At 42.9% G+C, this 18,417-nt stretch overlaps 1 protein-coding gene across 1 annotated transcript; it reads right to left on the bottom strand.

Annotated features, from left to right (window-relative positions):
• Positions 1-5,394: 5,394 nt before the first annotated feature.
• ALDOB (aldolase, fructose-bisphosphate B) lies at positions 5,395-17,970 on the bottom strand. The gene is made up of 9 exons (XM_033122216.1): positions 17,839-17,970; positions 13,169-13,290; positions 11,694-11,905; positions 10,630-10,684; positions 9,562-9,722; positions 8,601-8,684; positions 7,563-7,737; positions 6,962-7,161; positions 5,395-5,915 (listed from the first exon to the last, which is right to left on the bottom strand). Exons 2-9 carry the CDS (start codon positions 13,278-13,280, stop codon positions 5,820-5,822), a joined length of 1,095 nt encoding a protein of 364 aa, XP_032978107.1. The 5' UTR covers positions 13,281-13,290; positions 17,839-17,970; the 3' UTR covers positions 5,395-5,819.
• Positions 17,971-18,417: the final 447 nt, after the last annotated feature.

Here is an 18,417-nt window from a genome sequence, read left to right on the forward strand (position 1 = left end):
GTTGAGCATGATGCTTGCACTCTACTAAATTTCAACGTTGTCTTTAGTCCAGATATTACAATCACTTTTTAAAAGTTACTGTTTCTAATCAGTAATCCCTTTCACCTTCTCTACCTCCTTCAAAAGTGGTGGCCTTTGGTGGTTGGTGGGTGTGGGTGGGTTCTTTTTAATTAAGGCCGTCTCTATAACCATGATGCATGGACAAATAGAAGGACATGCGTTTACCGCCCAAATAGTACAAGTTTAATTACCATGTATTTTTTAAATACCTGCCAGGTGCTATGTTAATGCTGTGTTAGTTGCATCAAGCAGCCCTTTATTCTCAAGTAGACTTGAGGGAGTGATAGTAAGCCAAATGTATTCGGTAGCGTAAAGAAGGGGAAAATCACCTAACTTTCCGAAACACTGAGTCAATACATTCTGCACAAATAAAACTGCATATCTCTGCCTGTGCTACTTCCTGTTCAGGAGCCACGTTCTCAAGCACACGCCTCGGGTCAGTCTAATGGCTAAGGTAAACCCCCACATGACATGGCATCCCTGGAACCAAGAAGTGCACTGTGACTGGCTTGTAAATTCCCCCAGGGTAAAACCAGGGCAGGGCAAGGAAAAGTTGGAAGTGGCTGCACAAAGATGCCTTGACCTTGGATATTTTAAAAGGGCAGGGTAGATTTCTCTGACATCTGAGCCCTTGGGCTACAGCCTAGTCCTGGTTGCTCTGACTGCCAGAAAAATTGGTGCTATGTTTAGAAGAGGCTCTATATTTCATTGTGCCATCGTGCTCAAAGAGCCAAGTTTGTGCATGTATGCAAGCCTCTTTGAGAACTAGATGTAGAATTATTTTGAATTTTCATTTGTCCCAGTATTTGCCTCTTGGATTGGAATAAAACGGACACTTTATTAGGGGTGGTAAATGGCTCTGCTGCATAAGGAGAGTTTTGTTGCTTTCCCCAGGGTTATGATGTCATGTCCACTCACTGGCTTCCACCCACATGGGGCTAGGTCCAATGTTGGATTGCTATTATACACAGCTGGCTCTGTTTCCTCCCAATCCTCTCTACATTCTAAAAATATGATTTTCAGCAATACTCATTCCCCGCACAAAAATTATTCACATTTCCTTATTTCTCATTACTTCAAGGCAATACTTTCCATTCTCTGCCAATCTCCTCCTCCACTGTGCCACTGCATTTGGTCTCACACCATTCTAGTCCAATTTCCTACAATTTCCTCAGCATGCATAATCTATAGTTAGGACACAGTTAATTCATCTTCACTCTCGAGTGCCTTTACAATTCTTCAAGAGCCAACTGACAGGGAAAAAATATTATTCACGACATATCTGGCACTATACGTAAAATATTGGCACTATACATAGCATATTGGTAACCTCACAAACCCCGGTTTTACACATGAGGAAACAGGCTTACAGAGACTAAGTGTGTTTCCCAAGATCATATAACTAGCAACAAACTGCCTGCAACTCATCCCACCTTTTTAAAGCCTCCCTACCCTTTGGATCTCAGCGCCTGGCCTATGCCACTGCAATTCAGCACATTCCTGTGGGCCATTTTGTTTCCTAACTGTATTCTCGTCTTCCTCATCCCGGTGGTAAGCATACAAGGACTAGCTGGTATCTCCACAGTGCTGAGTGAGCATACAGTAGGTGCTGGACGGATGCTGGCTGGCTGACTTTCTGTGTTCATGTATATTGATGCCCAGTATTAAATGTCAGACTATTATGGAAAAAGAGCTGTGACTGGCCGTGTTCAGTTTTGCCATTGCTCCTATCTCTTCATCCATCCTCTCTGGAAAACGGGCTTAGGTAGGGAATTGGCATTATATGAGTCCTCCAGGCTCTAATGCGCATGGGTAATTCATCTTTTACCCTAGAAGTATGGCAGATATTGTTCTGAAAACAGGTCCGCAATTCTTTATCTGAGGGCCTCGAGGGCCTGCATTTTGGAAATCAGAGTTTTTCAGAGTTTAGAGAGTAAATATAGTGCTTATGCTATCTATGGTATAACTCTCTCTGCAGGATCTGAGTCAGCACCTACAATCAGACACATTAACACCTTTGCATCCCATCAAGTGGAATAAAGATGACAGCTTCGAGTCAGGTTTTGCCACCAAATAATCTGCGGCAAACTTTGGGTTTTCAGAGCTTTTTGGATTTCAGAATTATGGGTAAGGGATTGTGAACCTGTGATTGAGATGTATTGACTCATTTAATTTCTCAATGATTTGTGATAACTGTACTTAAATTGAAGATGAAAAATTGAACCACAGAAAGGTGGCATAATGTGTCCAAGGTCTCCTAGCTAGTAAGTGGCAGGGCCAACGTTTGAACCTAGATTGTCTGATTCCAGAACCTGTGCTTTTCATAAACTCTATGAGTACTGCCTCCCAAGAGGATTTTGGATTTTGGAATTCACTAGCCTAAATCTCACCTACTGGTTTTCTGACCTTGGACAACTTCCTTTGCATACTGAACGCCAGTTTCCTCTGCTGTTGCTATGAATGAAATGTAGATGTCACTGTAGATGTCGCTCCACGGAGTTAAACCAGATGGACTTGAAGTCCCATTTCTGTTTTGCCTAAAGCCTGCTCCAAGATTTCTACAAGTTCATAGAGGCTTATATTCTCACTGTCATAGTCAGCTTCTGCTAAATTCACATCATGAATCGTTATGAATCGTCTCATCTTGTTTTTGTGAAGCATGATGTAGAGTCATACGTGAAACTTGGCTCATCCTGTCAAGAAGACACCTATCTTTAGATTGCTTGATATCTCTCCCCCTTCTTAACAGTCCTTTGGTCACCTCCCTACAATTCCATATTGCCCTAGTTTCTCCAGGCCTTCACTCTCTCCTCTCCTTTTTCACTTCTTCTTTTCTCCTCCCTCTTTCCTGCCCCTTCCCTCCCTACTCTCACCTTCCTTTTCAGAACAAAAACAAATTCTACTTTTTATTCCTTCCAGCATTTAGTAACTTTTTGTGCTTTTGGCTTTTGATACTTATGCCTTCAAAGTATTATCTTCTTCCAGTGAATTATTGAAGTATTTTCTTATACAATGGCATCCACTTCCTTTTCTGCATGCATCCAGCTATACTGATAGCCGCGCCTCCCCACTTCCCAAATCCCAGTCAGTGGCAGTTCTTGCTTAGCTACCCAAGCTTAATTGTCTGGTATACAAATGCCATGGCTACCCTAAAGCTGAAACTCTTCTTACTTACTTACAGTGCCTAGTACCAAGTTTTATTTTTTGGTGGGTGTTCAATAACTACTAGAATAAATCTGGCAAAGTACCAAAAGCGAGGAAGCTACTAATATATTCACTCAGCTACCATACAGTTAATAAAAATTGAATTCTGTAGTTTCATAACCCTTGTCTTCATAGGACCCTGAGTGAAGGAGAGTATTGGGCTTGAGATTTCAAAGGCAACTGTAGTGCTTTAGTAGGGAAAATATATCAGATGATAGGTAGGGAAAATGCATTATATAAATCTCAACCCCCAGTGAAATGTATTTCGGCCTTGACTGAAAGATATAAATAACTCAGCCTTGATTATAAATTCATGTTCAACCCATGAATGAGAACCTAAGAGGTTTCTCTACAACATAGGGTCAGTGATGCTGAGTAAGCTCTAGATAAAAATTTTCTGGCAGAAGAGCTTTATCACACCAGGCATTACCAGCTGTTAGGACAGTTTAGTGCATGGTAGAAACTCAAGTAGTTGCTGGTTGAATGAATGGATGCAATAAGAAATGTAGAAAACCTACAACTCTGGTGGAAGTATGGAACTCTACCTTCCTCCCTGGCTATGTATCCGTTATAGGAGAAAGAGACTTGGACTCAATGTGTGACTGTCAGCAGCAATTTAACAGTTCCAAGCTTGGTTTCATCATCTGTACAATGAAAGCCTTGGGCTAAGTGACCCCTACAGTAGATCTGAATTGCTTATGTGGATGTAGTTGTCTTTGGAAAAGCAATACAGGTACATGGAAATCAATACTCAAATATTGTAAAGGCACATAGTGATTTCATATATATATATATATATATATATATATATATATATATATGTGTGTGTGTGTGTGTGTGTGTGTGTGTATGTGTATATATATATATATATATATATGACATGTACTTATATATTACATAAATAATAACTCCTTCCCTGAGACCACCTCCCAGGTCTTAGTCATCAGAAGAAGCCCCTTTGGGCTAATTCTGTCTTATTCCTCTAAACCTGGGGTGTCCAAACTTTTTTCAATGTTTTTCACCAAGGGCCATATGCGGTAAAATACACAAACAGCCGGGCCACTCACTCGAGGTGAAGTACGTATTGCCTCAGCTGGTTTATTTAAGTAAACTAAATCTATTTTTGGAATTCGCTGCGGGCCAATTAACAATGGATCACGGGCCGCAGTTGGCCCGCGGGCCGCAGTGTGGACACTCCTGCCTTAAACAATATGCCTCTAGTTCTTAATTTATCAACTCTAAGCAATATCATTTATCTTTGTACTCTTCAAGGCAAATAATTTAGTTTACTATCTTCTCTTGTATTTTAATTATAGGTATGAACATTTTAATGATTTATATCTATTTCCTTTACTACTTTAATTGACTTAAAGTGCTATTTCTTAATTCATCCATTTTAAGTAGTGTTCCTAACTCTCCACTAAGTGAATTAGTGCTCCCTTTGCTTTCCTCCACTTTTCCCCACCCTTGAATTTCCCACCTTCTGCAAATTAAATCATTCCTTCTTTTTCACCAAAATCATTACTTTTATATTGTCCAAAGTTACAATGTGTGAATTCTCTTTCGTAACTATGGTTGTCTTTAATGCTTTTTCTAGAGGCTGATTCTGAAAATTGAAAGCCAATGAAGTGTAATTATGTTAATATTATTTACTGCAAAACTAGGTAGTGTGCTTAGAGGTGCAGAGGAAGTTGTAGTCCTGTGTCACCAAACCTGGGCCACTTGCAGAGGAGCGCTCCATGAAGCAAAGTCACATTCATTCTCTTATGACACGCCACGTGTTGCTCAAAATCATTTCACATTTTAGCTTTCTTCAAGTTATCAATAGCTTTCTCTCTTGGATAGCCTCAAACTTGAACTCTAGATTGGTTGTTCTCAAATTGGCTGCACGTTGGAATCATCAAGGGAGCTTGAAGAAACCCTGCTGTTCACAGGATCAAGAGTTTCTGATTTAATTGGGCTGGAGTATGTTCCGAGCATCTGGGGTTTTTTTCCCCCCAGATGATTCCAATGAGTCACCAAAATGGAGGACCCTGCCCATAATGTCAGTCAAGTCTATTAGAGACAAAGGTAATGAAATATACCAAGCCCTTTGAAAACAAGAGCAGAAAGTAAAACCTGACACCAATGGAAGGTTCGCAGCAGATTTTATTTCTTCTTTGGTTGCACCTGTCTCCTTTATCCCCTACCACTGCTAAGAAAGTTTCATAAGAAGCATTTCTCTGCCCTCGGCTTCTGAGATGTTTCATTCAGTGGTCGTTATTTGGATGGACAGCTGATTTTAAAGTCTTATTCTTTTCTTAGATGGTACTCTGGGGCGTGGGGCACTTGGAAGTGTGGCAAGGAAGCCTGAATTTCGTCAGGTCCTTGATATTCAGACTTAAGTTTCAATAACTGATATTTTTCCTTGTGTCTAAGAATTTAACATGTATTGTGTTTCCAATAGTTCCAATCTAATTTTGTCTAAATTCCAGGGTCGGTGAAAAGGTTGTTCCCTTTCAGCCCTCCTACCAAGACACGGAGCAGAGCTGGAGCCAGCTGGCCTGCCTCCGGTTCTAGTAGGTATAGGATGCTGTGAAGAGAGACTGGGTGGAAGCAGAACTAGAAGAGCCCGTGTGGACGTACTTGCCTTGGGCTGCCTGGCTGTTAGCCTGAAAACAAGTGAGAGAGAGGAGACCGAGTTAGAGCAAACATAACCCAGAGTTTGACCCTCTCTGCTTCTCATCTGAAACCAGCTACACCTTCATTTGGATATTTTTCTCCTTCTAGTGATTTTGCTGAATATTACAGCTGATACTGTCTATTTACCTCAACAGACCTGATTTCAAACCCATCCTTTCTTCTTTGCTGTCTCTTTCCTCCTTTCTAAGACCAACTCTGCCACCTGTGTGTAATATTTAGTCTCATGCAATCCTCTATCCTCTAAGTCTTGTTTTCTCAATGGTCCCCACTCTCCTAATCTTTAATCTGTCTTCTGGCTTCGTCTGCTTTACATTTAAATATGCTAAGCTCTCTCCTATTTGGCGAAAATCTAAGCTCCCTGACGGCAGTAGCTGTGTCTGCTTTGTTCAACCCAGTCCTTGACTCAAAGTAGATGTTCAAAAAGGAATGGTTACTAGTGAATCAAATCCTTTTTTTGTCCTCATTTCTCCTGGTAATCTTTCTGGGTCTTTTTGTGAATGCACTTCTTGAATGGACACCTTTCCTCTTCTCTCTCTATTGAAACTGCTATGCTGAGGGTCACTGATATGCTCCTAAACACCAACCTCTGCCTTTTCTCAGCCTTTATTCTGAATCTTTCTATAGTGTAGTTACTGACCCCTTGAAATTTGTTTCTCTTTGTTCCCAGAATCCTTGGTTCATCCTATCATATTATTGCTGCTTGTCTTGGTGGCTTCTCTTCATCTACCCAAAATGAAAGGTGTCCTCCATTCAATCCTTAGGCCTCTCACTTTCCTTTCGAAGTGTCCCTGTGAAAATTGTCCTTCAATCTACTATCATCACCTATACTCCCAGTGTGAATAATTCAAAACTGGCCCTGACCTTCCTACTGAGCTCCAATGCCCCATTTCCAAAGACCCAGTAGATACTACCTGGAGATACCTCCATGGCCTGAGGAAAGCAAACGTTGGCCATGTGTGACAGCCAGACCCCAAATGTCACTTGATCAAGTAGGTAAGAGGTAGAAAGGTCTTACCACAGCCCGCTTCATAAAAGCCTCCTGAGTCGCCTTCTTGTTTGCAGCCTTGCCACTCCAGGCAGCCAGTGCGCTGGCCTGCAGAGCCCGTCCATAAGAGAAACTTAGTTTCCAGGGCTTCCGTAGAGGGCAAAGGTTGATAGCATTGAGGTTGAGAGTCGCATCCTCTTCACTCATGCCACCAGACAAAAAGCAGATGCCTAGAAGGAAAGAAGCCATTCCACTCTACTAGTCCCAGTTTGTGGACCCTGCTTGAGGAAGCAAGCAATGAGCCTAAAAGAAATGTAACACCTCAGTTTTTTTCTCTATTCATTTGCATGGCAGTGAGTTGGAGATATTAGTTTTCCTTTGCTGAGGATAGTTGGGCTAAAGTGAGAAGGGGGTTAATAAATAAGGAGGGTGGTGCAATGCTGAGGAAATCAGTGAATTGTGTGCATTTGGATAGACTCAGGATGTGTGGTATCATGGAGTGCTGGCCGCCTGTGAGATAGTAGAGGTCTATTTCCTGGATAGAAATGTCCTGGACAAACGCAAATGCTTGTGGAACCCCTTCGAGGGATGAGGGCTAAGACCTTGAGTTAGAGGAGAAGGAAAGCCTTACCAGGAACAGCTGCAGGAACAGTACGGTGGAGAGCTGTGACAGTGGCCATAGCCACTTGCTCTGGAGTATACTTCTTGGTGCAGGCATGTCCAGCAGTCACCATGTTGGGCTTCAGCAGGGTGCCCTCCAGGTAAACATGATGGTCATTTAGGGCCTTGTAGACAGCAGCTAGGACCTGAAGGACAAGAGGTCCAAACAGGTGAAACCTAGAGACAGCCTTAGAGTCACCTGACCTTGGCTCTTTTACACTGCAGGGGTGCAAGATGAAGGCATTCCCATACATCAGTTGGCCAAAGCTACCCAACCAATCCCTAGGCCACACCAGGGCAGTATATCGCAGACCACAGCCATAGAGCACAGCCAAGCTGGTCTGTCTCCGCCACCCCTATTCTAACTGCTCACTGAATGGACCACTGGTGTGGCTCTGCTCTCCTTCCTTCTCATTACTCCCTTTGGTCAGTTGAGACTGCCTTGATTTAGTTAGTTGGGGACATCCAAATTGACCTCCATTCTCTATCCCCATACATGCTGAATAGTCATAAAAACATTTATTTTAGACACAGAAGTACTTTCAGATCTCATTTCAGTTCACCTAATTTTTGCAAGTGAAGAAACTGAGGTCAGATTATATTATGACTTTCTTACTCTCTTACAGCTATCCTGTGACTAATTTAGAAGGTCACACATAAACAAATTACTTTCTAATTACATGTTTTCATGTAGGCCTCATCATATTTTAAAATTTCTTTGTTCACACATCATGGAACTGAGGTGCAAAAAGATAATATAACTTATCCAAGTTCCCACAACTGGGAACATGGATTCTCAAACTTTAGTCTTAGTACTACAAATCCAGTGCTTTTTCCATATGCCAAAAATGTGGAAAGTTTGATAATACTCCCTTACCTTCTCAATGCTAGATAATGATTCCAACTGAAGAATATTTCATATATAACACCTCATATATGTTAAGTAACAGCTATTACTTAGAAACAAGATTTTTCAACTAGAATTGGGATCTTTATATTTAAGACTCACCTTCTCAGTAACATACTGGCAGTGTTCCATGTCGTGGTCTCCATCAGGTATTACCTCTGGTTCAACAATGGGGACCAGCCCATTCTAAAAAGGAAAAAGGAGAGGACAGAGTGAAGCTCAGCTCACTGGGACCCTTTCCTTAAGAGGATATTCAACAGTTGCAGTTGGTATAAGATGAAGCCCTCTTGGAGAAATATCATATAGCTGACTTAAAGGTAATGAAAAGAAATTTAACGGGATGTCTAGTGAGCATGGCTTAGCCGAAAAAAGAACAGTAAGGTTAAAAACAAAAAACAAAAGTTTTCCTGGGAATGGGGTAAAATAAATGCTAATTCTACCATATCTTATTCTAGAAACTATTAGCTTCCTCAAAACCTAGCCATCACCCTTAGTGATTTAAGTCAAGCCTTTTGTGTGCATTAATTAAGGAATTCAAGAAGTGTTTATAATTCTGATTGGGAGTCTCCTGGTGCCATGACTCAGGCAACCCCAACACAGCACCCACACAAGGAAATCAGACTGAACTTGGATCCCAGAGCCACTTCAACATATGTTGGAATCTTGAGCCTCAAGTCACCATCCTCCAAGAAATTATTTGGGTTGGGACTAGGTCCGAGTTATCACCCTCGAACTGGAGATCTTAAGAGGATCCTGTCTTAGACATGGTGGAACGCAGACAGGCAAGGGCCCTGGCCTCAAAAGCCTGATCACTTTTAAGGCTCAGCTTATAGCATGTTGACAAAAGGGTAGCAGTTGATGGCATTCACCTTTAGGACTCGTAGCTGGCTTGTGGAGCCAAACCTTTCCCTACCACACTCAGCTACAGCAAAAGTAGTGGAAAATGCCATCGAGATATACTGCTGAGAGTGGAGGAAGACTCATCTGTGGTTATAGCAAAATTGGAAAGATAGGCTCTAAAAGAAAGCTCTCGCGCACTGTGTTTTAGGGGAAGGCAGAGCACCTGCTGACAGATGCTGGCGTAGCGGGCCAGGGCGTTGGCGTTTTCCTGGATAGCGAGGTTGGATGGACACTGGTTGTCGATCCTCAGCACAGCACGCCACTTCCCAAAGTCAGCGCCATCTTTCTTATACTGAGCACAGCGCTCAGAAAGGCCATCGAGCCCTGCAAGTCACAGGAGAGAGAACAGTGTCTTTGCACCCCTGTTCCTGATCCATGGAGCCGCTGATAAAGGGATGAGTTCTCCCTTGGCTCAGCTTCAACGTCAGCAGAGCTTGAGAACAGAAAACATCAAGGCCAATAAACATGGATCCCAATACTGAGCCAAAAGACCTGGATTTAATAAAGATGGCTTTGATGTATGTGGTGGACACTCCATAAGAACAGAGGGAACTCATATTTGTTTAGTAGTTACTATGTTCCAGGCATGATTCTAGGCACTGTGCACACCTTTTCCCATTGAATTATCCTAACAACCATAATAGTTAATATTATACTCGTTTTACAGATGTGGATATCGACTCCCTGAGAGGTTAAGTGACTTTACCAAGTTTGTATAGCTAAAGAGTGACAGAGCTGAGATTCAAATTCCGCTTAGCTAACCCAGTGCTGTGGTTTATACTTGTCTACTTGGGAGTGAAGTCCCTTGCAAAATTATCTAAGTGGTAAGTGTTGCAAGCAGGATTTAAATCCAGGTGTGTGTCTGATCCTAAAGCCTGGGACCTTTCTTCTACCCCTGCTGGATTTTTCTCTAAAAATAAGATTCCCAAGGAGCAGAGTATCTTCTCTGTGTAAGACACTGTGGTAAGTACTTTATATACATTGTCTAATTTAATCCCCAAAACTATTCTGCAAAGCAGATATTGTTATCCCTGAAATGGACTCAGAGAACATTTAAGTGATTAGCATGAGGTCAAAGTTATTATATAGAGGAACTGGGATTGAAAATCAGGTGTTTGTGGCTCAAAACCCAGTGTGATGTTCGTAACCAATGTGATGTTCGTATTTTGTTTTCCCTTGCTCATTTCTAGCATATATTGGCATGATTCGTATCAGTGAGCAACAGCCTTACCTTGAATGGTGGTTTCTTTGTTTGTTCCTGCAAGGGGAGCACCTCCTTGGTCTAACTGTGAATATAAATAATTAATAAGTAATTAGCAGGTGTCAGGTGTCTCAGTAAAACACCAGCAGAACCCCTGGTGTTAACTAATCGTTCTCATCTTTCACAAACTAAGCAGTTGAATTAGGACGGTGGTGGTGGTGGTGTATTAATCATTGGGAGAGACACAATTCATTCCACAGCAGGAGGGAAGTCACCCGGAAGAAACAATGTAAGAACAACTCTAAGAGGATGGAGCGCACAGACCTGGAGCTTGGGGAGTAAGAAGTAATTTGAGTACCTGAGATGCTGAGGTGCTGTATAAGAGCAGCTTCCCTTAAATTATTCATTCATTTATTCAAGAGACATTTGTTGAGCACTTGTGCATACCAGGCACTGTATTGTTACAGGAGAGTAAGGACACAGCCTCTACTCTCTGCAGAGCAGAGGCTAAGTGCATGAGCCCAAGAGGTAGACAGTTTGGGCTGGCACTGGCTCCAGTTTCACCTTGCTGTGGGCAAGTTATTTTACCCGCTTGGAATTCCATTGTCTCATCTCATCTCCAAAATAAGGATCATAATTAAGTCTACCTCCAGAGGTTGTGAGAAGGATTAAATGAGTGCCTAGAGTTGTAAGCACTCATCAAATTCTTAAGTTTACTCTTGGGAAGTTCATGCAGTTTTGGAAGACCTAGTTACAGCCGAACAGTAAGTGCTTTAATAATAATATCTATCATGTGCTGAATAATAATTACATGTCAGAGACTGTTTTAAAAACTCATTTCATCCTTATGAGGTAGGTACTATTATTGCCATTTTAGAAATGAGGAAATTGAGAGACTAAGAGATTTAGCACCTTGTAAACACGGTTGAAAGAAGAGGTCATCGGATCTGTTCTCAGGAGGAAGATGTGATGGAAAGGAGTGAGAACAGCAGTTAGACGATTAGAATAGTCAGGAGTGTGGGCCCCACTCCAGCCCCTGTCCTGGGACCTTGACAGGAGGGCAGCAGCGGCGAGAGGGGAGTGGAAGTACCCACCTTGATCCCCACCACGATCCCCCTTTCCTTAAGGATGTTTCTGAACAGCTTTCCCTGGCTGTCCTTCTGGTAGAGGGTCTCATGGAACAGGATCACACCCCCGATGCTCTGGTTGATGGAGTCGTCCACAGTGAAGAGGAGCTCTCGGAACTGCCGGCGGTTCTCTTCCGTGTTCTCCACCTTGATCCTCTGCAGGCGGTTTCCCATGGTGCCTATGGCGGGAGGGTGAAGGCAGCGTAAGGAGCAAGCTGGGCTTTCCTGCTGCCCTCCTCCATCGTCTCAGTGACCCTCACCAGGATGGACAGCAAGACTCTCGCTTTTATTCAGATGTTCAGAACGCCTGCCTCTTTTTCTGTCTCCCAGGGAAAGACCTTGGTTGCTGTCAGGATGCTGGTTAGGAAGTGTCTGGGCTGGGTATGTCCAGGTAGGGTGGAAGCCACCGTTGGGTCCAGGTGGGTAGGTAAGGCCCTACAGCCTCTCCAGCAGTCCCCTGGTCCAACCCTTAATCTGACTGGCTATACATACAGTAGAAGGAGGGATGGACAGGCTGTTGACTTCTGTGGCTTCTATCTTTTTATGGTGGCAAGCAGGCCTGCCACAGCTCTCCCTTGTACCATCTTGGGCTTCTCCCAACCACAGGCCCTTCTTCCCTGGGCCAGAGATGGACACTTCCTTTCCCTCTCTGCCCTTCCTTAGCTGACTTCTCATTAGCAGTAGAGAGCTGTGATTCTGACTTTGTTCTGGTTACTGAGTTCCTCAACTTGTCATAGCCGGGATTCCAATGACCTCTGGCAAGGGTCCTTAAAATGGGAGGCAGGAGCCTCTGTCCTTGGTTTTCAGAAGTCTGCCTGCTGGAATGACAAGACTCAAAAGGTCGGTGCTTGGGGGGTGGGGGATGAGGGTGAGGGGGATCAAATGTATGGTGATGGAAGGGGAGCTGACTCTGGGTGGTGAACACACAGTGTGACTTATGGATGATGTGATACAGAATTGCACACCTGAAATCTATGTAATTCTACTAACAATTGTCACCCCAATAAATTAAAAATAAATTAAAAAAAAAAAAAAAAAGGTGAAGGGGAAATAAAAGGTTCAAATTTCCAGGTATAAAACAAGTAAGTCATGGGGATGTAATATACAGCATAGGGAATATAGTCAGTAATATTGTGATAGTATGGTATGATATCAGATGGTTGCTGGATTTATCATGGTGATCACCTCTTTAGGTACATAATGTTGAATAACTTATGGTGTACACCTGAAACTAATATAACATTGTGTGTTAGCTATATTTTAATAAAACTCTTTAAAATAAAAAATAAAAAAAAGGTCAGTGCTTACTGAGTCTCCTGCTCGTACCCCTTTGTGCATAAGCCTTCACTCCTCTGAGAGGAGAGAGAATATGACTGAGTTGCCTCTGCGAAGTGTGGAAACAAGAGTATGCTCGTTGTATGATGTTTCTTGCACTCACTCACCTACAGACTCATCGGCAGCCAGGATCCCCTTCCCATTGGCGACAATACGCTGGGCAATTTCTGAGAGCTCCTTTTTCTGTTCTGGGGTGAGGGCTGGAAATCGGTGGGCCATGGTGACAGGTCTGGAAGAGAGTGCACAGGAGTCCTCAACAGAACTGTGGGTGGCTCACCTGGGCTTATAACCAAGGCAACCGGGGTATGCTGACCAGCCCTGTATGCCCTTCTGACATTTCTGGCCCATTGCCACAAATGGGTAAACAAATGAGGTCTGTTCCCCCGCCGTCCCCCCGTCCCACCACATACACACACTTAGCCTAAGTATAGTTGCAATTAGACATGATGGATGAAGGTGGGTTGCCAAATGTTCATGGTGATCCTAAATAGAATGCCTTCCAGGAGACCTTTGGGATCACTGATCCTAAGACCGAGTCAGCTCATTCGCCACCAGCTGGAATCTGACAAATGGAGGCCATTACAGTAATTGACTACCTGTCTATTCTGTGGCTTCCTGGTATCATTGGGTGCCATGGATGGTTTGAGGCCACGACAGTGAGGCTTTTGGCCTCTGTGGTCATTCTCCACTTTGTTCTGCTAGCCTATAGCCCACTAGACTATTCTCCAGATAATAAGCTTGAGAGGAGAAACCACCACTTGTGGTTGAAGTTAACCTCCCTTCAGCTTTGGGACCTAGTCTCCTTTTTTCTTATATTCAACCACCTATGAGACCATTTAAGGCAGACGGGGCAAATTTTTCCTAAGTTCCTCTGGCCTGGAGGTTCCTGCAGGCTCTGAGGATGCTGAGGTCATATGGGGATGCCTGCTTCAGTAAGTCTCAGCTTCACTGCTTTAGCGACGAGAGACTGCCTCCAAGACCTCCTGCCTGAACAACCTCCTCAGTAGTGGGCCTCTGAGGGCAATCTTTGCCGCTATTCAGCTGCCACATTGGGCTAATCTTGACAATGCAAGCTCATAGAGCTCTTGTATACTAGAAAGAGTGATGTTTCATAGGTTGAGCTATCAAAGAGAACAAATCATAGTGAAGATTATCTTCAGTAGTTTCCTATCCAATCCTCTGGCCTCCACTCCCTCATGCACTCGTACACAGGGTACATGCCTTGTGGCTGCGTTCTATTTCCTGGAAGGCCAGGGGCCCCTCTGCTCTCATTTGATCCACCCAACAATGAGGCAACCAGCCTGGGTATTCTCATTATTAATGAACTAAGACGCAGAGAAGTTTACTGACTAGCCCAAGGTCCCAGCCAGGATGCAGCAGAGTTCCCTACCCAATCCTGTCTCTCTTGGCAAATTGATTTGTTCATATTTTCTGCATCCCTTTAAGACAGGCTCTCAGTACCCTGCCGCTTAACATAAGAAGCCGATGGCTATTGAACTGATTCATGGGAAGGTGTAATAACTGATACTATTCTCATTGTTGCCACCCTATCTTCAGCAGGGGTTCTTGTCTTAACTGAAAAGAATGAAACCACAGTGCTGTCCTTGGGGTACCAGGACAGGCTTGTGGGTGACAGTCTCTAGAGAAGATGATCTATCTTCCAAAGCTCCTCATATCCCAGCCACCTGATGATGGCATTGTCCCTATGTATATATTAGTCCCAATATTGTAGTCAGGGATTTTTAGCTTTGGACCTGGCCTCCAGATCTTCATGCAGATAAAAGCCAGCCTGAGCTGGGTGACATTCAGGTCAAAGTGCAAATTTTCTCCCTCAGTTTAGGTATTTGCACAGAGGAGTGGACAAATACCAAAAAATAAAGATGTTTTCTTAATGAAAATAAATAACTAAAGGGAAAACTAGCCCAATAATAATAGCAAATTATCTCTTACGGCCAAGCTCTCTGCTAATTGCTTCACATGCACTACATAACTTATTCCTCACAATAATCCCAAAAGGCAGTTGGGATTTCCCCCCTCATGTAAAAATAGATAAGGAAAGAATATACAAGAGTTTAATTATTTGCCCACAGACAAATAGCTAATAAGGTACAAAGTTGGGATAAGGGGCAGTACTCTCTTTCAAGGAAAGAGTGATCTTGGTGAAAGGAATGAGCCTTGGTGACTCTGATGTCCTTGATGACACCCCCAGAACTTGGTGATGATACCCCCAGAGTGCCCTAAACCCTTGGGCTATGGATCATTATTCCCACACCACTGACATTACAATTCATAAACATCTGACACATTCACACAGAGGTTTGCTGCTAGTAGATCAAACAGACCCATGTTCAAGGACCAGCTTTGCTTCCCCCTGGCTGGGACCATGGGCAAGTCAATAATTTCTGAGTCTTAGTTTGTTATGGATTCAATGGCGATAATATCTGCTCTTGTTGTCTCGTTACCAAATGAATCGAAGGTGACCTGTGAGCATCTACTCATTGTAGTTGCTCAAAATATATTTGTTGAATTGCATGATAAACATGAAGATGCTTTACAAAGCATCACGAAAATGTAAGCTATTATTATTTCTCTTTTAAAAAATTTTAAACAACAACTGCCTAAGGGACTTTCATGTTTCTATTTACTACCAAGCTATTTTCTTCACACAGTGTGCTGACTCAACCAGAAAAACAAATACGGAAAGGGTCAAATCCAAACCAATGCTGTTGATGGGAAGTTAAACTTCTACAGAGGGATTAAAGGTCTGTACCACATCAGCACAAATGCCACCCGTCTGTTAATCATAAAACAGGGTCATGGGCCAGTGTCCACCACCGGTAGACAGGAGGCCAGCAGGGCGTGGGTAATGAGAGACAATGATTTCTATGCCCCTAAGCCTCTGCTCACTGAGGTTTCAAGTGACCATTTCTCATAGTGTGATTGGAAGTTACTCACGTTATATTATTAAGTGAAAAACGCATGTTTCAGAGTAGTATGCGATATATATAATATTTGTTGTGGTTTTTTTTTTATTAATTAGAAGAGTGGTATACACATATACTGTTTGTATGTCTACATAAGCACCCTGGGGTTACCACTGGGGAATGAGCTGGGATGGAGTGACTCTCACACTTGACTTGAATTTTTTATAGTGTTTGATTTCTTAATAAACAGGTTTATATATTACGTCATTTATTATACATAATGTATGAACAAGTTATATACAAATCTGGGAGAAGGTTGTGAGAATGAACATATATGAATAGAAGATAACCACAGAAAAACAGAGCTACAAGTGACCTCAGAGGTCTGCATCAACCCTGCCAACTTTAGCAATGAGGACAGAGAGGCTCAGGAAGAATATGTTTGATGCCCCTTCTACGTTGTGGTAGTCTAGGATTGTAAGTCACATCCGATTGGCTTATGACTTGGAATCCTATATCTAATCCTTCTTCAGCAAAATAACAGATGGAACCCTCCAGTGTGGTTCTTTCTACCTTCCTAGAAGAGGTTCTGTGAAAGAATACTAATTTGTAAACTATGAATATTCCACTCCTGGAGAAATATAGGCAGTAGGGAGACCATTTGCTTCTCCGTGGACAAGGCAGATGGATTTTTCAAGACAGACGTGAGGGGCTTATTCACTGAAAACCTATGATCGCCAAGCACTTAGTGTGCAGCACCTAAATGTATGGGTGCATGAAGATCCTTACAGCTTCATTACCCACCCCAGGGCCACAGTGACAAGTGCAGTGAGATGCTCTCGGACAGCCTGATGCCTGGTGCCTCTGACTGCCCGTGCAGCAGCCCAGAAAAAGATTGTTGCCCTGTCCTCTAAACTGGCAAGTAAGTCAAAGGAACTTCTAGGTTTACAGCCAGTAGACTGCATTCCCTGTCCTGGCCCCTCAGGTTTAGCCTGGGCCCAGGTCTTCCGCAGAAATGCCGTGGCTGAAGTGATGATGGCAGCAGAGTGCGAGCCCCTGCTGCACCCCTGCCAGCTAGTGGAGCCCTACCTCACTATTTAAAATCAAGGGTATTTTAAAAGGCAGCCTATCCTCACCATATGCCTGTTTTTCAGAGAGTATAACAAATGCACCAACATGCATCAGCCTCTTTTGATTCCAAACATCTTCAGCTGGAGCGTCTTCAAAGTGTTTGGGGCCAGCAGGAAATGTGATAGGAAGTATAAAACAAGAGGAAGGTTTTAGAATTTATAATCAAATGACAACTATGCTCTGTGACATTTCCAAGCCGGTATCATTTTCCCATTTGAGCAGTGGGTGAAGGCGAAGGGCCACGCAAACCAAGAGTTTATTTGCAGGACAAAAAATTGTCAGTGCTAGTACCAGTAGGTGTGGGAAGAGAATGAAGAAAATGACATAAGGTGATAGATATGTAAATAAATCAGAATAAGCAGTTGTTATGGAGAGAGTAGAAATGAGCAAGAATCTCAAAAACTCAGTAGAACTGAACCAAACAGGAGTATTCAAGTTTTTTTCCCCCAGGCCAAGATTCAAAAGAACGCTCAGACAAGGTAACACCACTAACTTGGCATCAATCTTGAGCTTTTTGCCCACCACTCAAGGAGCCAGGAAGGGTGTGAGTGAGCATTTACCCTTAGGGAGAAAAACAATCATTTCAGCAGATCTTCACATTTTCAGCCACCATCAAGTTTTTCCTGAAAACAAAAGCAAATGAACTTTCTCCTCTATAAGCTATCATTAACTGCTTTCCTCCTGGTGCAGTCCAAGTAGACAACCCATGTTCTTTTACTTACAGTTTGGGAGAGGAGAGTCTTAGAGATCTGAAGCTGTGGATGAGGCAGCAGCTGCCAAATAGGACGAATCTTTGGGAACACACAGCTTTTATAGACTTCTCACCAAAGTTTTTTTTTTTTTTTTAACTTTTGCCTTCCCCTTCCCACCTTGGCCTGGTAGGGAGGTGTTTATCCAATACCTCTGATTGGCTCATAAACAGCCAATCCTTCTAATCATGCTCGCACACTCACTATCTTCATAAAATGTTAAAGCTACAAGGGCTTTCTGGAGACCAAGTAGTTCTCAACCCAGGCTCTTCATTTTACAGATTCAGAAACTGAGGCACAGAGGATTAGGGGATTCCCCTAAATCACGCAGCTAATGAATGACCGAGCTCTAGAGTCCACCAAGGGAAACTGGGAAAACTGTTAGCTTAGCTCCAGCACTTATAAAACACATGACCTCTGCCAAGGTTTTTTTTGTGTGTGTGTTTTTAAAAATTTCTCTGAGCCTTAATTTCCTCCTCTGTAAAGGTGAATCTCAACTTCACCAGAGCATTAAATAAGTTTGTAAAGCGCCTGCATGCAGTAGGCATTCAA

This window comes from Rhinolophus ferrumequinum, chromosome 12 (genome assembly GCF_004115265.2).
Source record: "Rhinolophus ferrumequinum isolate MPI-CBG mRhiFer1 chromosome 12, mRhiFer1_v1.p, whole genome shotgun sequence".
NCBI classification, from domain to species: Eukaryota; Metazoa; Chordata; class Mammalia; order Chiroptera; family Rhinolophidae; genus Rhinolophus; species Rhinolophus ferrumequinum.